Genomic DNA, 22,606 nt, shown 5'->3' with positions numbered 1-22,606 from the left:
CTTCCTGTATTCTTTCTGACGGAGAAGTGAAAACTAGGTTCCTCTGTCTAATGAGTGATTTTTCCTTTTAAAGTAAAGCTGCACTTTTTCACTCTTGGCAATTCTATGTAATCTAAGGACATCATTGGTGGATGACATGGTTTACGCTTACTCTTCATAAAATAGACAGACGTAAAAAAATAACAGGGATAGGAGCTGGAAGAAAATCACCACTTAAATCAAATCAAATCAAGTTTTATTTATATAGCACATTTTTAAAACGATTTTTGGTCGAGCCAAAGTGCTGTACATATAATAATTACCTTACAGTAAGGACACTATACAGTAAATACAACAGCACAGTTTGCACAGAATATCAGTATGAGAAAACGACACCCTCTGACCTAGGGCCATTTATTTATTACTCACTGTTGTCGTGTCCTTAATAAAAGTTACAGATAGAAATAGATCATTTTCATTCATTCAAAGAAAAAATTATTCCTACTGAAGAGCTAAATGTCATAAAGGTTTGCAGTTCCAGAGATTTCCTCTCCAACGGCCACACACTGTGTCGAGTCTCATCAACAGCTCTCTGTCCTGGCCCCTCCTCTGCCTCATAATCAGGATTTAAAGTAATCTTTTTCATCCAAACATGATTAATTATACCCTGCCTACACTCTATTTACGAGTCTCTACAGTAACACTTATCCATCAAAAACCAAAGCATTATGTGAAAATAGTAACAGATCATGTGGTGTAGTAACATTTCATGTTTAAAAGGCCTCTTGTATTTAAATGTTATTTATTTTTCCAGATTTGTGGAGTATCTAATGAGCTAAAATAAAAACATCTACAGCCACCTGTTGGGACATGCAAGAGATGTGAACCGACAATTTCTCCTAAACCTACCATTAAATGTATTTCAAATTGTCCACTTTATTGTGTATTCTGAACTAATTGACAGATATTGTTTGAGCTCTCAGGTCCTGGCAGTGGCATTACGAATAATCTGAAATCTAACTTGCCTTAAAATGTAGTAACCCTGGTTACGTACCAACACATAACAAAGAGCAACACTACAGCTCTCTGGTAATTGGATGATTTTAAGATCTCACGTGACTGTATGTAGGACCCTGTTCTCACAACCCTGTATGATTATTTTTTTCTAGATGACACAATAGGTGAGAAGATGATTCCTCTTGTGTTGCATTAGTTAAAAATAAAATAATAAAACACACATCAAAATGTATGTACAGTTGTTTTGCTTCTTTTTATTAATTTCTTTACGTCTCCAATGTACAGTAGTGTTATTGGAAGATAAGATGACAAAAAGGCACAAATTCACAATAAAATAAAGAAAAACAGGAGACAAGTTAACAGAAGTGAAGAGAGAGAGAAGAGAGAGAGAGAGATTTAAAAACAGTTCAGGATTGTGGAATCATTTGGTTTCATATTCTGATTATAAATCCAGGAATCTAACGACAGATATCTGAGATTGTCTCTGGTAAACCATATTCTCTCACAAGCTTATATGATGTCTCGTAGGCTCTTAAAAATTGACCTTATGTCACTATCAGTTTTCAAACAACCACAACTAAGTGTCTTGTTCTCTTTTGAGCTATAACTCCAACCCTCAAGCATCCGGTGATCTTAAAATGCAGAATGACTTTCCCTCCATCTCCATCACACACCGCAGGAGGGAAACATCTAAATTGCACAAGCTCTGACACCATCAGCTGATTTTGTGGATCAATGAACTGACCCAAGCTGCCGTTATATGTTCCTTTTCAGTGAGAGAAGCAGTTCAGAGACTGACAACAGAGGTACAACAACACCCAGAACAAAAATATATATCTATACACTGTCCTGCCAATGAGATGTGCGCTCTGTGAGGAAAGAACAACGTGAGAAGGAGAGGGGATAGTGAGGGTTTTTAAACTTCTTTTTCTCCAATTAGAAACAGAGGCTTTTCACTGTCTCTGCTTTGCTGGAGCGTCCTCAAATCTGCCGTAAAATCATCTCAATCTTTATGTCTACAGCTGACAGTATTCCACAATTTCTTATCAGCACTAAAGTTTAGAAACGATATCTCTACATTTCATCACAAAAATATCTCTGAGAGAGATACACTGGATGTATTTAGAGGATCAAGTGTCGAGAGGGTGTGCTGTAGGTCTGGCAGGACAGTCTGATCTATATATATATATATATGTGTTCATCTACATTACTTTATTTACTATTTACAAATTCAATACATACAGTACATCCACAAATCTCCATGGTTCAGTTGGTAGCCCCATCACAGACAGTGAGTGACATGCTCGATGGACACAGAGAGGTGGAAGGGGAGGACAACGAGGAGCAGTGTTTTCTTTCAAGAGGAGGCAACAGACAATATTAAGGATTGACAGGTTTATAAACTTAATACAGATACAAAAATCAGGCTGATTATTAATTATTATTCTTGATTTTTCCCATTCTGAACTGTAGAGAATGTGAACGACTGTAGAGTTGGTACAGACCAGGGCAGTTTCTCAATGTCGAGTATACCTGCTGCAGAGCCACTATTTCAAGTATACTACGTCATCGAAATAGTGAGAAACGGCCCAGTAATACAGTGATAAAATAACAAATGATTTGCCTAATAAAGACATTTTTGGGAAAGTTTTGTTTTGATAATTGTCAAATAATGTCAAATGTTTTGATAATTAGAGCCCAATGTCAAAAATCACTAAATTGCCTTGCGGGGGAAGTGACTTTGAATAATTGCCAACAAGAAGCTCTTCAAATAAAATACTCATATTGGTATGCATTTAATCAGGAAAGAAAATACTTTTTAATGTATATGAATATGTTATAATACAATTTAACAAGAACTAAATGTAAAAAACGGTTGATATTAAAATTATAAAAGCAAAAATATCTACTCTTTAAAGATCTAAATGTATTGATTGCAATAATTCAGTATTATGGATGTTACATAATCTGTTGCTTTCTCTTTAAAGTGCCCACACTGTTATAAGATCAATTGGTAAAAGATGAAAACAAAAGAAACAGACGTCAACAGGAAGAAGGTTAGGGCCTGCTGTTATCACTCCTCTAGCTCCGTTACATCCTCCCTTCTTCACCCAGCCAGCATCAGATCTCATAAAGACTACTGTACATCACTCATGCATAAACTGAAACACCACACTATCACATTTAACAGGCTTCAGATTCCAGCAGGAGAAAAAAAAAAAAATCTGCCTCATCCAAAGAGAAACAATAAATCCAGCATTTATTTAATTATTCACCAATCACTTAACCATCCTTGACTTTCAGCATCGGCTCAGTTTACTAAAACTGTTCTCAAGATGGGAAAAACCAGTAAGATATATTTGCGGTGATAAAAGGAGAGACCAACGTTTCATGGTAGTTATTGCTATCGCTGGATAAGACCATTTATCCACTGGAGGTGACAGAATGGATGACAGGGCATGAACTGAGGCGGATCACATCAAGTTTAACTTTCAGAAAACAATTTATCTATCTACAGCAAGCAGGAGGAGCTGTTTTTCATAATGTTAAAAACACAGCCATGATATCGAGTTTAGAAACTACAAGGTTTGGAAATCTAATTTACTTTGCAGAGTAAAACATTTTACTCCTATCCCTGTATACTGTGTGTGTGTGTGTGTGTGTGTGTGTGTGTGTGTGTGTGTGTGTGTGTGTGTGTGTGTGCGTGTGTGTGTGCATGCATTACTGCATGCGAGAATTACTGCATTTTCTGTTTGCACAGCCTGATGAAACTAAAGAGCTAGGAATAACCTAATGAGATAAAAAAAATTAAAAAACATGGCAGGAAAACCTTGATGACCATACAACGCTACACAACAACAAACCCACAAACCAGCAGAAAAGCCAACGAATGCCTCAACATATTACAGGAGATATTAGGTCAGGAGTATAGCAGAGACTACATAACACTCTCGGCACAATCCCAGCTTTGCAGCTGCAGTTGGTGGACTTTGCAAATTGATTTGGACAACAAAAGGAAACACTGCATGACACAAATGTGGAGATGGAGGTGTTATGAAAACGCCTCCCCCATCCAATAAAGAAAGAAAATCACAGGATCAGAACTCAACAATGAGCACAGCTTGGTCTGGAAAAACTAAACATCCTCAGACAAACTTACAGACAAATCCTTTTAAAAACCCTGTTCATATATTTATATTTATATATATTTCAATACAATTATTCAACTCCCCTATATACGGCATACTGTACATATACACCATTGGGATATTTAAAGTAGAAACAAATCCTAAATTGCAGAGATAAATGACACTATTTCCTCTGTAGCTTAGAACAGTTTAGTGACAGTAGGATCTATAGTGTCGCTACTGGAGGCCTCAGCAGGAAATAAGATGGGGACACTGGATGGAAAAACTAAAAAGAGGTGGAAAGGACTCAAGGGAGGTGGGATGGGTTGGAGGAGATCATCTGAAAACTGGGAGTTCACTGGGTCCAGGTCCCTGAAAACCAGATTGTACAGCGGGAGGGGAGTGTGTGTGTGTGTGTGTGNGGGGGGGGGGGTTGGACCGGCCGGTCAGGTGTTGTGGCAGTTGGAATATTAAGAGGAAGTGAATCCGCTGGTGTCTGGGTAGTCCGGTCTGAAACACATAGAAACAGGTAAGAATATAAACAAGAGACACCGTCTACTGTCTGAGGTGAATAAATAATTGATAATCGATCAATCATTACCAAAGAAAATCTAGATTTTAATCATTATATGATACGATTCAATGACAATCAATGCAATAAAAACGTCAGTACATATAATCATGTTGAAGAGGCCTTTATTTTTGAAATTCCCATGGCGTGTCTGCGTGGCACCTTTCTCCTGAACGTTTAAAACATTTGAGTCGCTTATTGTTTGTGTTGATATAAATGTAACTTATTGTGCTAATTTGGCATGTGATATGGTCTCATATCACTTGCAGGCCTGTCAGTTGAATCCAATTCAACTCAAAATGTGGCATCTTGTAATTTTCATCCCTAATATACAGACAGTCCAATACATATTCAGATACAAAGAGATGACACACACAACATTTTAAATTCCTCTCACCTGATGAGCAGCAGCATTCACGGTCCGACACAACCTCAGTCCTCAAGAGCCACCATCCCTTTCACTGGGTCCTTCACTCTCATCTGACGCACACAGAACAAACGACAGGTCACATTCATATTCAAACATGAGCATGTCCTCAGAGTGGGTCCTGTCTTAGGACTCTATCTTTGAATACATTTTTATTGTATAAATTAACATTTGAGTTCACCTCATCTAGCTCCTTGCGTGTCTCCTCCTCCATGCGACGAATGTCTTCCATGTTCAAGTCGATCCACTTGTCGATCCAGCAAAACAGCTGACGGTGGAAATTAGTGAACAAACGCTTCTCTTGCTGTGAAATAACACAAAAGGGAGAAAGAGAAAGTCATCTGGTTGTTTTAAAATCCTAATGATACAACCAGGCAGACTTTTCAGATGTTTAATGTCCTCCCTGCTTTACCCTGTGTGTCCACTAGAGGCTGGTGCAGCCCCATTTGTATCTGCATCATCACGGGTGGTACTTTTCCACCATTACCTCAAGCTAAGATGTGACACACTGTATGTACTGTATACGAGATGCTATGGCGCACGGACACAGTCCCTCCTCAGTAGCTGACATTCACCTGTGGCTGTCTGGATGTCATAATCAACTAAAAGTGACAAACTGGTGTGAGCCACAGCCTGAGCTAAAAACTAACCTTTTGAATAAAGCTCTCCACTTTGTTTTGCAGGCCCCACCACTTGAATTTGACAGTGACCAGTTTGTAGGCACACATGTGAGGGCAGTCTGTCTTCTTAGGAAGTTCCTTCTACAAATGCACACATAAAACAGACATTTTTTTTAAATGTTAAAAAAGATTACATAGCCAAAGGAGTAGTAAGTACAACAATATACATTGACAACACATGTCTGCCGTAGTAAGCTGATCCCTATTTAGCAGCGTTGCGTTGCTTGTGCATGAAATAATATAGGCTCAATTTTTTGAATTCAGGTTTGGCTTTAATCTTCTGCATTCACGGCAGTAACCATGATTTCAGAAATACTATGGTGTTGAATTCCCGTAATACCTTGACCTTAGTGTGATCAAAATTAAATATGGCCCTGCTTCCTTATGGTAAAATGTGTGTCTTGTATTAGGTATTAGCACTTACTAAATAATTGCTCAGACATAAGTATCTGTGCACATCAATATATAACACATATGTGGTTGGAGTTCTGTGTTCACCCATGTACCCATCTTTTTTCCAGTTAATAAAGTCACAACAAGAAGCTGTACCTTCCAGTCTGGTCCTAGAGGGCCTCGTCCCGTCTTCACTGACTTGTACCTACAAGGATCCTCCTCTGGCTTGTAGTCCTGGAGAGATGCAAGAACAACTCAAATGAACAACATGGATGAGAAGGCGACGCAAAAAGTCGATTTTAAGCAAAATTCTTACCTTCGGCTCCACTTGGGTCCTGTCAGCGATATCAAGATAGACTACATCCACCTTCTTCCAGGTTTCTGGATCCAAAGCATGAACCTGAAAGAGAAGCATAGAGAATTTATTTTTTCGAAAGTCCATAAAGAGTAGAAAGTAAAAATATACATGGGCAACACATTTATCTGGTCATTAGTGAATTCCTATTTGGAAGTTTTGCAGGCTCACTTTTCTTTTTTACATAATTATATTTATTTAAACATAGGAGCACTGTCCAAATGAATATGGGAAGCTTTAATTAGGGGCTTGTTTCAGTACATTCTGCACAAGAATTAAAAAATACATTTTTAACTAGATGACAAGTAAACAGACTGAAGCAGTGGGACATGTTTTTATTAAACTTCTAGCATTAGAGGAAATGAATAAGAAACAAAAAAACCTCCCATACAAGGTGTGAGTAACATTTGCCTTTATTTGCCTTGTGAAAGTCTTCTAAAAAACACCATAACAATTCCTCATGCATGCACCATCAAGCTTATTATGGTCTTTAATAATTACATTTTCGAGATGTCCCGTGTCCGGTTTGTGCCATGTCTCAATCTTAATCAGGAAGTTCTCTTTCATATACTCGTTCTGCAGAGAAAAGAGAAACAAGGAACAAGGAACAGTAAGTCTGTAATGTAAGCAACACAGACACTCTGTCTGACGATCCTGCTGCTGCTCTGTCAGTGACATGGATCAGATTTCTATCTCAACTTTCAGGTTAATTTGCTCCCTCTATAGGATTCAATGTTCGCTTTGTGTCGACATACTTGATATCTGTAAGTGTAAAGAAAAACTACTTACAGTGATAACTGCAGAGCCAGATGAAGGAAAGCACAGGAAAAAACAGAAAGACAAAATATTTGAGTGGAGGAACATATGAGAAATATAATAGCATTGGATCATTTACGGAGGTCGAGGGAAATCCATCAGCAATGTAAGTGTGGTGTGTGTGCTTGGTGCCTTGAAGGTCATGTGTGTTTGTATGAAATATGTCTGTCTTAAAGCTGCTAGTGTGTGTGTGAACTCAGCCTGAAAGACTCGAATGATTGTATGGCTCTTCTCACTGGACATGCAGTTAATAATTAAACTACTCCTTTAAGGTGAGAGGACACAGAGGTAGTCGGAGAACGACATCCCTTAGAACGTTCAGCATTGATGTGACTTCTAAGTTATTTAAATCAACTGTATTCACACATTACATTGCAATGAGTAAGTCAATTAATTTATTGACAGAACTCAAACCCCCAATATATCAAAAATGTAAGCTTTCAGTATATATATATCGCAGGGATGGTGGTATTGAAAATCACTCTAGATTTAAATAATTTGGGCGATGCAATGGCAGAAGTGTGTGCTACCTGTGCGACAGTATGGGTATGCGTTCCAGGCTTTCTCGTGGATGTTGAGAGCTGAAGATGGAGCCAACATTCTGACGAACGACGGCACTTTACTGCGGGACAGAAAGAACACATCAAGGTAAATATATTGTTTTGTATACTTATTGAACAATACCTGAATCAGGAATTGATTTGCAGGTACAAAGCATAGTTCAACTGCAGCTGTGTGTTAAAATGTTAAACTTAGATGTTGAACATGTTAAACGTTTACCTGCAGAAGTCATTGTGAGTAGTTAGCATGCTAACGTTAACATTTAACTTACTGTCCTAATGCTAAGCTAACCTGGCTGCTGCTGGTAAACAGAATAAAGTGGTAACAACCTTTTCGTCAAACGCAAAAAAACGTATTTCCCAAAATGTCCAACTGTTCAAGCTTAGTAGCCTGGAGTCAACTTGGGGGAGCTGAGACATTTCTAAATGTACGGGGGCCAAGAGATGCCTCTCTAGAGAGATGAAATAGTCTTCCCGAGTGAACTTTTGGGACAATTTGCTTACCTCTGCAAATGGTAGATTTTGTGTGTGTACTGTCCCTTTTCTCCATCTTTCTCGTAGGGCTCATTTTTGAGCACCTCCACTCCTTCTCCTCCACCCGTCTCATTCTTACTGGCCTCAGCCACAGAGTACAGCTGGCCGACCTGGTACTGGAAAACAGAGAAAGACAGGTTGAACTGAGACAGAAAGTGTGTTCGAAGGGAGCAATAAGAAGCCGTTTCCTTCGTCGTGTATTATCCTGTAGATGGGTAAGCTTTCACTGTCACACATTTGTATTTCATCTAATCTTTTTCAATCTAAAGGGTGGATTACTTTTACCTCTGATCCTTTAGCTGATCTCCACACTCTCCTTTCCTTGGCACTGAATCCTCGTAATCTATTTTTTTGTCTTATTGAACCGTCACTTTTTGTTGTTGCACCAAGCTTGTTACGTCCTTCCCAAATTGTACACTTTCTCTCACTTTCATCCCTCTCCAACTCTCATTCTCCATCCTCCTGGTCCCGAGTGTGCACGTTAGCGTTTAGACGCAAGACAATGGCTCCTTTCATTTCTTAATCACTTCTAATCCACCATGTAACCCCTGAACAAAGCTGGACCAGAGGGCAGACAAACGTAAGTCACAAACATGAAACCTTTGGATTTTCACAGGAGAGATTACATTTGGTTTTCTGTTCTATTGTACTTTAAAATATAACCATGAGAATATTATAGACTATGCACATCCCCAGTGAAAACCTACAATCTAGGAGCAAGAGTGGATTTGACATCGAACATTTACATTAAAGGGCCCATGTCATGCTTTTCCGGTTATTACCCGTCCCCTTGTGTGTTATGAAGTTTTTTATGCATGTAAACGGTCTGCAGAGTCACAAACCCTCAAAGTACACCCTGTAGCGAGTAAAACTCTAACACAGAGAAGACCTGTCTATGCTGCCCCAGAACGCCTCGTTGGGGATTTCTCATTTTCCATTGTTTGCTTCCTGGGTTCTGTGACGTGTGAACACTCAAATCAACAACAAATGACCGGATTGGCCCAAATGGACCAATCCGCGGAGCACTTCACACACCAGGATCCCTTGGCTAACTAACAGGGAGTCCCCATTGACTTGCATAGAGCTCCCTGAACGCTGGTAATAGACGAGTTGGGATCGCAGAGAAATGCTCTCCGCAGACCCATTCTCACAGCGTTATAAACCTTTTTCTTACTCAAAATCAAGCCACACTTATTGTTTTTACTTCGGCAGTGAGTGTTTGTGTGCTCAGGATGAGTTTAGATTGTTCTCGCTCGATCGCCGACCCGGAAACCACACCAGTAAGCCAGCTCACTGAGCAGCGAGCCCCGCAACGTCCCGACCAATCAGAGCACACTGGGCTCACAGGGAGGGAGGGGGCAGGAGCTCCAACAAGCCGTTTAGGACAGAGAGTGAATACACATACTATACAGAGATGCTGTATGAGAAACCAATGTGATTTTGGAAAATTGCAAGATATAAATCTATTCTAGTAGACCTTAACATTGGAAATGTGATCAGTAGAAATGGCCATGACATGGGACCTTTAAGTTAAAGACTCATTAGTCATGTTGAAGAAACACAATAAGTGTAAGGAGCGTGTCACTACAGTTTCTTGTAGATTTTCTTTACATCGCCCAAATCACAACTAAGTTTGACAGATGTTCTCTCTAAAGAGACCAATTATGAATGAATTTCCTCAAAACTGAGTAATAAAAAAGGGAGTTGATGTATAAACATTTTCAAATCTCCTCGTTTATCTTTTATGTGGCTTCGGGAAAGACACAAATTAAATTGGTTCAAATCAAACCAGTTTAAACTAAAGTCCTGTGGATGTAATGATACTATGTGGACAGGTGAAGTTGCTGTTCATAATGAACTTGCTCGATCTTCATTTATTACGTTGGATTGTTTGAATTTAGAAAGAAATCTAAAAGAACTTTACATGAATATTTTGGATTGCCGATTGGTTTCCTATTCAACTCCTCTGAAGCTACAATATTTACTCGAGGTTTGCAAGTGTTTTAGATGTCGTTAATTCTAGATAAATCACTATTGACTTCTATATTTCAATTAGGGGTTACTGAATTTCGACCTGATCCTGGATGTATGTGCAGAGGGCAGGATGCTTACACTTTGATCAATAGTCCCATCCTTTATTAAATGGCAACTGCTCACTGTGTTCAGAGCAACAGTGACGGACGGTTACTGTATCTTAGGTCTCTTGGATAAAAGGCCACATTTCAAAGACAGCTCATTTTGGCCATGACCTTTTGACCCTTTGTTTGCATTTTAAAAGGTTACTCCTCCACAGCAACATCAATGAAAGATAAAAACAGTGATATGTGGACAGGTGAAGCTGCTGAAAGCTGAAAAGACCAGAACTGTGCCAACTGGTTTAAATGACCTTAACATAATGTGAACACTGAGAGGTAAAAGGCATCTGAATTGAATGACTAGAACAGAGAGACTGTTGCTCAAAGTCAGCTACTACCAAATAAACAAAAGGGATGTAGTAACAGCAGAGCCTCTTGGGTCACCGTGTTGGACAAACATAATTCAACCTTGCCTTGTGAGGTGAGTGCTTATTCCGTCATACAAGAACTTCTCTGTTTGGTGAAAAATAAATAGAGATCTGATAAAGCTCCCGGGAGGAAGTTCACACACAGGAAATTCAATTTTGAATACTTTCCAAGGGTTTTCAACAGCTGGAAGAGCCCTGTTACATGTAGCGTAATCCAAACAAAACCTTTCTTCAAAGATATGAATCTGTAGTCATTCCTAGTGAAGATACAACTGCTTCTTCAATGAATCAGATTTAATCAGTGACCGTTTTGAATAGAAAGAAAATCGAATCCATAATAAATTGAACAAAACACCCCAATTGTGATTATGCAGCAAATAACTGAAGGCCGCTGCTTCAGAGAGTTGGCATGTAGCGAGGGAAACAGAGAATAAGAAGCTCTGGAGGGACAGAGGGGTCAGAAGTGGTTCATGATACAGGGGACGTTTCTCAACTGTATTCAGGCTTCTCAGCACACATTTAAGTCTAATACATCTCTTAAGGTATGTTTTCAAGCCTCTAATCATGACATAGCATGCTGACTGTCACACAACCTCAGGCCTCCTGCCTTCTTATGTAGAGATATGATTAGGATAAAGGCTACAAACACACAAAGTTAATGAGAATAACATGAGTCTGAGCTCTACAGACTGCTCGAGGACATGGAAGTATAAGACACAAAATGCATTTGCTGCAGTTGCTGTGTCTCCTGCAAACCGGTTGTTGTGTCTTTTATTTTACATTTATATTTTATTAAACATTTTCAAGACAAAAACATACGGACAAGGACATGGCTCACACACACATCACAAATAGGACAAGACAATAACATGAAAGGTGGGGGGGGTAGGGGGATTTCAGTGTCAGTTACATTTTATGTATGCATATGGCGTTGTATTTATACACGATTTGCTTCATAATTTAGATATACTTCATTGTTTCCTCATTATTATAAAACAAAAACAAACATGTATAATAGATAAATAAATAAATAGATAAATTGTCAAATAAATATATATATATATATATATACACACACATCTCTTCCTTTTCTGATTAATTCACCTATTCATCCATTTTCCATTTAATTTCACTTCTTTCATTATTACCATTCTTTTTCTGTTTCTTCAAACTCTTTGTTTCTCTTTATTTATTAATATTATTATAATTAGTATATTTATTATTGGCAGCCGAGATGGTTTGAGTCCAGAGGCCTGTACTACGAAGCCGGATTTTGGCTTAGCGAGCTAACTTCAGGGAAAACTCTTGGTTGTAACCTGGTTCTGGTCTGTGTTGCAGTAGGCGGGATCCTGGAAGGTCGCCAAAGGACCTGTGAAGGATCCCACACGGGCAACGTTTTGCAGCCTGTGTTGTGTACTTTGTTTTGGTGCTAATAAACGCCTGTGTTCAACCCAAACCCTGCTCTTTCCGTACCTCTTTGAACCCTGTGTGAGCGGAGAGGCTCACAGTATCATATATTTCCTTATCTGAGTCAGCTGAGCCGTATCTGGCCTTGCAACACTTACAGTATCACATACTGTATGCAGAAGTATTATTTTAAGCAACACATTAAGGTGACGAAACACTCGAGTCAAATGTATTTAAAGTCAGATCCATCCAGGGCCGTCCCTCCCTACAGAAGATCACGCAGGGGGCCCTCACCTCGCGGAAGGGGGGGGGGGGCCTCAACTGAGCACCTATGCGTTTATGCAGCGCAATTAGTGTGGCGCGGCACGGTTTCGCCGCTGCGAGGCTCCAGTAGCTCCCCGTCCCCAGTCAACGCTCGCGAAACAGAGGGCCTCATCATCTAACTTTGCGTGGGGCCTCAAGGATCCACTCGTGTCTTAGACGGGGCAGTGATATCATAAACCTGTTAATGTACGCATTCAAACACTTTTTAACAGCTGTATTCACCTTGCAGGTGCAACTATGTTGCTTTTATCCTGGATAAAGTGTTTAAGTCATGGATGTTTAAAGTTTAACGTCTTCATAATTTTTTGTCTAATAATATAGTTCACTTTTCATTCAGGAAGTATGACGCTGCGCTGTCAGTGCGCTTCTCCATGTTTGTGATTGGTCAAATGTTGCTAACCCCGCCCCTTTTATGTGAACGCGCACATAACTACGTTTGTTTTGGATTAAGCCGGGTAACTCAAACATATCCGGGTTATGTTGAACCGGCTTCGTCGTACAGGCCTCGGGAAAGCCCTTATCTTATCCCAAAGCCTGTTGTCTGGCTTAACCAAATATAACAGGGAGAAAGCAGCTTCTTCCATACTTAAGATGTTTAGGTAGTCCTCCAGCCATCTATTTAAATTGAAGCAGTTTGGGCTTTCTGATTTCCAGTTCATAAGAACGAGGCGTTTAGTTGAAAGGCATGCTAGGGCTATAAGTTTACTTGCAAATGTTGATGTTATGCCATTGAGCGGGGATCCCTGCAAGCATGTAGCTGGAGTTAAGAGTATGTCTATGTTCAGGATCTCAGCGAGTGTATCTCCAACTACGTCCCATAGAGATTTTACAGCCGGACAAGACCAAAGACAATGTAAAAGGGTACGCACTTCCGCACAACCATGCCAGCATAGGCCCGAGAGTGTTTGATCCATCTTTTTTAGTCTACAGGGGGTGATTTATGCTCTGTGAAGGATCTTTAACTGTATTATTCTAGACCAGACACACTTGGAGATTGATGTTGAGTTCGACCAGATTCTGTCCCACTCAACTGGGGTAAGGGTGATGCCTAAATCCTGCTCCCATCTTTTCTGTGTCTGCAGATTAGTATTGGTGGTGGAGGTGAGGAGAAGTTTATATATACCTGAAATCATTCCAGCCAATCCCAGTTAGCTTTTATCTATGTCGCTCCATAACCCCATACTATAGGGAATCTGGCATTATATGAAAGATAATATAAGTATAAATGTGTCGGTTGTCATGTTTTTGAGAACTCACGGTTGCTGAATTCTCATTATTCAAGCCGTTTATTGTGTGTAATAGGAGATAAGGTCCTTGTTGGCTAGAGGAGTCAATATTTACTTGTCGTTTATAAACAACACGAGTCAAAAGTCACCACCGAAAGTCAATTACTCTCATGCAATGCATAAATATGAGGGCAACAGCGAGAGGGGTTGCAGAGGAAGTCATGGAAGTAGTTTCAGGTTACTCATTTAAGATTCAGGCCTGGAGAGAAGAGCAAAGTGTGGAAATGAGGATAGCAGGGGACACAGAGGGAAAAGGGGACAAAGACAGTGAAAGAAGCATCTATAATATGAAGAAGACTTTTTCTTCACTGCTGCCTTTTTTATATGCAATGTTTGCGAGTTAGTGCAAAATTAGGTCTAAAATAAGATCACTTTTGAAAATGTTAAGCATAGGAATAGATGCATTTAAGTTCAAAGGCCATTTAAAAAAGAACAGTTTTAGTGATGGCAGGCCCTTCTGCTTCACTTTCATGGAGTACAGTCAACCAGAGAGTCAGATAACAAAACCTGAGCCTTGAGACACACACACTGAAATATACTGAAATACAACTTACCTCTTCCACAGAGATAGGAAGAATCACTCGACTAGAAGAGAAGGAAAGAGGAAGGACGTTACTCAAAGTCATACAGTAAAAATCTCAGACTAATTCCTTTCGAAACAGTGACGAAAACATGACATTAAGATACATATTAGCCTAAAAAAAATGGGATTGGAATTCTTCAATCCTGTTACACCTCTGGACTTAAAGGCTCAAATTAAAAACATTCCACTGGTTTCACTGTGTTTTTATGGCTTAACAGCTGTGCTACTTAATTAGTTATTTGCAGTATAATTTGACATTAATCATTATTTAATTTGATAATAATAAACTGTATATGTTAACAAGATAAGCCCGGAGAGATCCTGTGAGTGACATGGTGAGAAAATGGACCCACACTTTTATCCATTCAGCTCCCCACAAGTCTGGACACTAATTATCTGACAAACATGTGTCTCTGTCATGAAGCTGTCTCTGAAGACTCACCAGTTGAGCTGGAAAAAGCCCAAGGGAAATGTAATGAGGAAATATAAAAGCTTTACCAACACTAGCTGACAATCAAACAGCAATGGTCCTTATTGGAGGAATTTAACCTCTCACAGAGGAAATATTTTCTTCAATGTTTTTGTAGTATAAATGATAAGGCTACTTATCTATTTTTTTACACAACATGTCCTTTATTAAACATAGTGTCACGGTTGGAGAGCAGAGTACATAGGACCCACATGTAGAAGACAGTTTCTTTAAATCAAATTCCTTTATTGGCAGAGCTGGGCCAGGCAAAACAAGCCAAAACAAGGCAAAACACTGAAAAATAAACTCTCTCTGACAATAAACAGCCAAACATCATCAAGGATCTGACAACAACTGAAAGGCAAACAGAACTTAAACACCAGCCAGAATAATCACAACGACAAGACACAGGTGGGGAGGGAGGAAAAACCACAGGAGCACCAGGTGAACACAATCAGGTAATCAAACAGGAGGGAAACACAGAGACAGGAAGTAACAACACACAGGAGATAGGGGGTGAACACCTTTCAAAATAAAACAGGAAAAAAGACAGATCGTGAAACCCCAAAATAAAACACAGAAGAACACCGACAGATTGTGACACCTAGAATCATAGAATAATAATAAGGATAAGAATGTGGATTCAAAACTGAACAAAAAATCCCATTAGGTGACATTTACATATTTCACTTGGTTGCTCTAACACTGAGTCATCAGGAGATAAAAGGTGATATATTATTTTCTATTCTGAGGAGAAGATGAGAAGATGCTTCACTGAAGCAGGAAAACAGTGAGACAAAATGCAAAAACTGAGCTAAGTTAAGGAAGGAAAGTTTCTATTAAAGGTTATACCTATGAAGATATGATTTTTAATATGCTATCATTATTTATATCGACATAAGGGGCAACAATATCATCTTTTTTACATCTCTGTATTAGGGTGTGCTACCAAAAAAGGTTATTATCATTCAACTAGCCTAAATAGAGCTAAATGTTACGGTTACCTGCAATGTCTTAATGATAAATGTATTAGAAACGGTTTTTTTATGATCCGATGATACGGTAAGTGTTACATTTTAAATTACTGACGGATAAAGGGAGGTTAATGCGTTAATGTTTCATGTAATGTGAAATGTTATCTTAAATGTAAGCTAATGTAATGTTCCTGACGCATGGTATAAATTACAAAAAGTTATGAAAAGGGTTGTTTAGCTTGGTCACAATTTGACAAATATATAATAATGGGGAAAGAAACAGGCTGCTATAAGTTATTGATGTTGAGGGAGTGGGTTACTCAAAATAAGAAGGACTCAAATGTATGGTAACTTTATCTCTGCCTATTAATTGCCATCCCCAGTACTGCACACACACATACAGTATCAACATGTGAGGAAAGACTACAAAATACTATTTCTGGGGATTGTGAAACAGCTGCTGAAAACAGCAATGCCTTCTGTCTCTGACACGTGTGCACTTTGTACCACCTCACGCACATACAGTGTGCAGCTTTGTTTATTGTTTTGTAACTTTGTGATGTATGCCCAAATTCAGATAATCCTGCGTCCCATTTATCACTGAGTGTAATCTGGGTCTGAGCCGCAGCCAGACATTGGATGGGAGGCCAAATGCTGCAACCAAGGCAGAGACAATCTGTCGTGTCAAATGGCAATATTGTAGTTTTAAATACAGATCTCCCAAAATAAGTATTTCTATGTTGCTTAATTTGAGGCGAAAGCTTCTAATTTGAAAAACACACTTGAATTTACGGTTAAATAAAACAAAGATTTAAGACACCTTAATGGTTTCTCTTTTCTCTCTCTGTAAATCTCCTTGGTCTAAAGGTCTTGGCAGGAAGATCAGGTGTCTCTCTGTTGCTTCAGAAAACCCAACACCCGTTTTCTTTCCTGCATGGTTTGTCTTTTCATCTCTCTTCAAGTAAATTCAATTTCCTTTATATAGCATAATATCACACATTTGCTTCAGGGGCATTAAAGAAAACGACACACTGTCTTTTACAAATCTCTCCAAGGTTAACAAAACCTGTAATCTTTCGCTCTTATTCTCTTATTCTCTATACGTCACACTGAACATTTGCTAAGGTACCAACGTTCACCTGCAAAAGCTCATGAAATCGTAATAAAAAATGGAGCGATTTGGAGCTTCTGGAGTGATTTAGGTCAGTGGTTTAGGTGAGCAGTATGGAGTAAAAGAAACAGCCTGTCTGTACTACAGCAGCAAATGGGTTATCTCTATCCCTGTGATACCATCTCAGTGTGTGTGTGTGTTCATGTTGAAGTTTCTCATGTTTCTGTGTGTTGACAGCATGTGTAAGTGCATCCAGCATGTCATCGTGACCACATTCATTTCAAGGCAGACTGCTGAGAGCCAGACTCTCTGTAATCACCTCAGATTGTCAGCCATGCCATCACTCTCACCCTGAGCTTAGACTATAGGGACATTAATTGATTGAATTCTTATTGTGAGAAAACCAGAAAACTAAGAATGCTGATTGATGCACAGCCATTTAAGTCAGCTTCTGATCAGTTAAGCTGTTCTAGATCATTGTTATTTTTAGGTGCTGAAGCTGCCAGTAGCTCAAAATGTGTGCCAATTTATGGTAGCATAGCGCTGACCTTGCCATAGAATTGCAATAAAACAATTATCATACATGCTTCTTAAAGATTCATGTATATATATTAAATACTTTATAGAAATAGGCTGCAAAACCATCTGAAACTATACAGTAACACTTAAAACGTGGAACCAGTGATTACTTTTGTATACAGGTGGGTTGTTCTGTAAGGCAAACTGAATATAGTGTACAGGCTGACAGCATGCATAAGAGCTTGAACATGAAGGAACTAACATCCTGTGTGAACTCGAAAACAATGAATAATATTCGATTTTCTTTATTTGCCGGCCAAACTCATCCCAGTTCATCTGCAATCCACCGGCCTGTCCCTTATACTAACCACCAGCTGACTGTGAGCAGGCCTCAGTCTGTTATCCTCACAGAACACTGAGGCCTGCACATGCAACGTGTTAAAGTAACGTGCTAAACTATTCCCAAATCTTTTCGTTTGCACGAATGACGCCGCTTCGTGTGCTATCCTGTCCCTTTGGCCCAGCTGTCAAATTCTCAGAAATGTCTTGACTGGTGCGTCAAAAACCTCGCCATTTGACATTTTTTTGCCAACGCTTTGCAACCACCTCCCCTGTATGCTACCTGCTCACTCCCACCTTTTCTCCCCACCCAGGGATCCTAAACACTATCTCCATTCCTCCAGAGGTAAATGCCGGAATGCTCCATCAGTGGTTTCACCTTCACCGCGCATCAATAACATGGCCACAGCAGGCTCACGGGGATGGACGCTGGCACGGCACGGCGTGACTTATATCAGCCATTTCTCCCTCAGCTCCACTCCTCTAGAGCATCCGTCATTTTAGCACCCCAGCAAAGGACATTCATGTATCTGCTAAAGTAAAAGCCTCATGATTTCACGAGTGATGCAAAAATGTGAAGGGCACAGCCTGCACCGGCTGCTGAGGCGACCAAAGCCGCAGCTTCATGCATCTCTCGGTTTAATCGGTGAATGCATTATGGTGATGGAGTGTCATGCATGAAAAATGATGACGGACACGGAGTCCTACATATACGGTATGTCGATCACCCTGGCCTCTCTCTTGTAATTCCATTCTCGGGCAACTGGCCACAATGTCAGCGCTGCGAAACCATACGGATAAACGCACACACACACAAACACATGTACACACACACACACACACACACACTACTTACAATTCCTTTATGAGCATTTTTTTGGCGGTGCAGTATCTCCAAGAGGGGAGCAGCTCAATACAGGGTCCAGAAACAAGGGTCGATCCCTCCCTCCGTTAGTCTCTTGTATCTCCGCTTGCTTCTCTCCCACTTCTCCCCCTCTATGTCACTCTACCTCCACAGTCGCTTATTTCCCTCAGATTCACTTCCTGATCAGGACGCGGAGCGGCGTTGCTGTTGCGCGCAGTGGCCTGTGCAGAGCAGACTGAGGGAAGGAGGGTCGCCAGGGGGTGCTGTGTGGCTGTTGTGGTGGGTCTATGAGCCACCCAATTGTATATATGTTCAGTTTCTCAGATAATCATTTAAATGCTTGACAATACACATTCTGCTGATTATGGGACAGTTATGACCATGTTTCCAAAAAAAACAACCAGACTTTGGAGAATAATTGACATCGTTTTGCCATTCTTATAAAGCTATCACTAAAATTAAAAGTGATCATGAATGAGGTAGCCTATATAATAGCTTGATTGAACCCCAAAAGGACCTTGCAGGGAAAAAAAGTCTTACTTATGTTTTACAGGAGTTTTAAAACAAAAGCACCAACAATCTAAAAATAGATTTCAAAGCATGAATGAAGTATAATTATTCGACAAAGCAGAAGTCAAACACAAAATACACGAAATATATATTTATTTTAAATTTAAATTACAAACATCATAAAAACCACCAACAATCACTACATGAAATAACATACTCTCTGAGCTTTGCAGGATCGTTTTTCTTCAGTGCTTCACCCTCTGCGTCATCATCACGCCCTCTGACGTAGCAGCATAGTTATTCGAGTATAAATGCGCACGACACAGGGACCACCACCGCTGGCACAGACGCACGGTGCGTCATCTCTGTAAACCCTTCCAAACAAAGTCCCTGCATCTAATGTGATTATCTTCCTCCAGAAATGCCCAAACCCACCCCTGTCCACTATAGATATCTGCCATTGATGTTTTACATTACTCTAAATTTCAAATACATGTATGACGTGGTGTTTCGCTAAAAAAAAACGTGGAGCTCGTGCCGTCATCCTTAGACATCCACACAGGATTTTCTCGCTGCAGGTCCCTGACCACGACTTATTCCACCACCCACAGGTCTGTAAGATTGTGTTGACGCGTGATGCGATGACAGGGCATCACAGGTCCCTAATCCAGCCCCAAGTCCCGGAGATATAGGGATGTGAGTGCGTGTGTGTGAGTCTAAAATTATGTAACAGTGCACTGCTGCTGTATTTATAGCGCATCTGTATCCGTCTGCCAATATCCGCTTATCATTCCTCTGTGTTCTCTTCTGGATAGGATGCTGACCTGTTACCTCCTGAAGGCTACAATCCATCCATCGATCTATATCTATCTGTCCATCTACAGTACCTATCTGTCATACTGCTTCTGAAAGAGTATTTTGGATACCCTTCCTTAAATTGTTCAACATAACATGCTGCTCCGTATACTTTCTGAGTGACTGTATATGGCAGTGGTCTCATGTTGCCCCTTTGAACTGTGTACCTGAACAAATCACAGGGGTCTGCCAGCCAGCCAACAGTTGCTTCACCATCAGCAGCAGCAGAAGCATCAGATCTCCAGGAGCCACAGTCCCTGATGTGTGTGTGACATTGTCAGATCTATTCTCATGTGTGTAGGGGTATCAAATAATAACCATCTACTGGAGTGTTTAGTTTCAAATGTCAGAACGGAGTGCTGGCAGGTCTGGTCAAACCAAACATGTAGTGAGAGTTTACCGGGAACATCTGGTGGAAAAACTGCTCTGAATTACTCCAGTAATCTCACCTCTGAACAAGGTTCATGGGGAACATGGAGGCAGTAGACACCCTGTCCTTAAACACTGAGGTTCAAGCAAATTAGGATTTTTATATGTGGGGGATTTCTGGATAAACTTAACATAATGAAATGGTGGAATTATGCGGGAATGTGTTGATATTTTAAATGAGTCTCAAGACAACATCATTGTCTATAATCCTACAGGTGTGGTTTAAATGTGTGGAAAATTATTTTTAATGTCAGTGTGACTAAAAAATACTGCTGTTTGTTTATCAAAAGTTGAAAAAACAATTCTGTTTTAAAAGTAAATAAGGCCTAAAAATAAGGCAAACATGTTTATTTATTCAATAGTGGTGGCTCACACTGCCAATACTGGCCTCTGCTGGTTCGTAGCAGGAAAACCTATAAACTGAATCAGCAATTATTTTTTTCTTGACGCTTTTTTTGTAAAATTTCCTATAAACTCGGACTTCAAATACAGGCACAAATTGATCATTTTAAAAATCAAAAAGTGTCGCTTGTAAAATCTGAGTTCCAAATCAAAAGCTTAATTTGTTATAATAACAAGTTGCAAACTGATTTATGACTACCCAATTTAGCAGTGGCATTGTTTAGAATATTGTGTAAGGGGTAGTTTTAGAAGCAGAAAAACAATCATGCATCTATAAAAAGGGTCCTGTAGATTAAAAAACAAACGAATCGCCCCAGGCCCTAGATTACTTTGTTAATAGCTTTTTCTGTGACCCGTCAAGAATATCAAAGAAACAGCTTTGTATGGAAAGCAATGAAAAAAATAGAACAAAAAGGAAAAGATATCAACTCATCTTTATTAGTCCCCACAGCTTTTCCATTTTAAAACAGGAACACCTGCAAAACAAACATCTCTACATAATCTAGCTCTATGCGAACAACCCCGAATGGGACATAGTGACTTGTCGCATGCACAGCACATTTTAAATACATGATGAAATGTATTGTGGAAAAATGAATGTAAAATGAAATAAATACACATGTGAAAGGAGGAGGGACTATTTTTGTAGAGAGGCATCATGAGAGAAGTGCTGAAATTAGATAATGTGTGTGAAATTTAAAGAGGTTAACAGGGTATAAAGTGCTGAAAAGTAGTTAGAAATACTGACTCAAGATAAGGCATCTGAATGATAAACCTGAAGAAGAAGTGGAAAACTATTTTTACTGATATGTGTAAAAATGTTCGTCTCTCTTACATGGACGTTTATTTAAAAGGCATCCTGATAAACCTAACATAGAAAAAGAAAACTAAATAAAGCATGCAATAAAATAAATACTCTAAACATACAATAACATTTTGCATTTAGCAAAACATACCGCAGTTTGTTTAAAGTCCTTCTTACAGAATACAGCCCATAAAATACTGACATTCCTCCTATTCTCAAGTATACTCTAATGGCACATTTCCACTGCCCCGTTTAAGCGTCCCTAAGCGTCCTCGCTCAGGCCTCGGGCTGCCTCGCTGGCCGTCCGAGGCCGTGGCGCATTCACATTACAGTTTAGGACCTGGGGTAGCAACGCAGTGTAGGCGGGGCGATCGGCTTTTTTTTGGCCAATGAGATGTAGGAACGTCTTCACCTCCTCGGTCGACCACGGTGTGCTTTTCTTTGACATTTTTGTAGCTCCTCCGTTTACAAACNGAACACTTTCACATCCCGCTGGATTTTATCATCCCCAATGAGATGTAGGAACGTCTTCACCTCCTCGGTCGACCACGGTGTGCTTTTCTTTGACATTTTTGTAGCTCCTCCGTTTACAAACATGCTGTGTATAAAAATTCTGCAAGCTTGCTTCTAGATATAAACATATATCATCTTGTGATGATTCTCTCTGACCAATCAGCAGTCGAGAGTGTTGACGTCACTAGTTCAGCCCTGGCCCTGGCCTGATAGAACCACGATTTTATGGGGCCGGAAAAAAGAGGGAAAAAG

At 39.8% G+C, this 22,606-nt stretch overlaps 1 protein-coding gene across 1 annotated transcript; it reads right to left on the bottom strand.

Moving 5' to 3' along the window:
* Positions 1-1,234: 1,234 nt before the first annotated feature.
* Positions 1,235-19,056, bottom strand: pitpnab (phosphatidylinositol transfer protein, alpha b). The gene is made up of 12 exons (XM_010771305.1): positions 18,832-19,056; positions 14,535-14,565; positions 8,431-8,576; positions 7,897-7,988; positions 7,340-7,347; positions 7,052-7,126; positions 6,512-6,595; positions 6,352-6,429; positions 5,773-5,883; positions 5,304-5,426; positions 5,093-5,175; positions 1,235-4,634 (listed from the first exon to the last, which is right to left on the bottom strand). Exons 1-11 carry the CDS (start codon positions 18,846-18,848, stop codon positions 5,128-5,130), a joined length of 813 nt encoding a protein of 270 aa, XP_010769607.1. The 5' UTR covers positions 18,849-19,056; the 3' UTR covers positions 1,235-4,634; positions 5,093-5,127.
* Positions 19,057-22,606: the final 3,550 nt, after the last annotated feature.

Source organism: Notothenia coriiceps, unplaced genomic scaffold (genome assembly GCF_000735185.1).
Source record: "Notothenia coriiceps isolate Sejong01 unplaced genomic scaffold, NC01 NC01_scaffold00009814, whole genome shotgun sequence".
Taxonomy (NCBI): domain Eukaryota; kingdom Metazoa; phylum Chordata; class Actinopteri; order Perciformes; family Nototheniidae; genus Notothenia; species Notothenia coriiceps.
This window is presented reverse-complemented; position numbering and strand designations above follow the sequence as displayed.

What these genes read in the sequence shown, in the direction of transcription:
- pitpnab (XM_010771305.1), bottom strand. An exon ending in AAAATCTACCATTTGCAGAG is followed by an intron (nt 7,989 to 8,430) that starts GTAAGCAAATTG and finishes TCTGTCCCGCAG; the next exon opens with TAAAGTGCCGTCGTTCGTCA. An exon ending in GGACCCAAGTGGAGCCGAAG is followed by an intron (nt 6,430 to 6,511) that starts GTAAGAATTTTG and finishes GCATCTCTCCAG; the next exon opens with GACTACAAGCCAGAGGAGGA.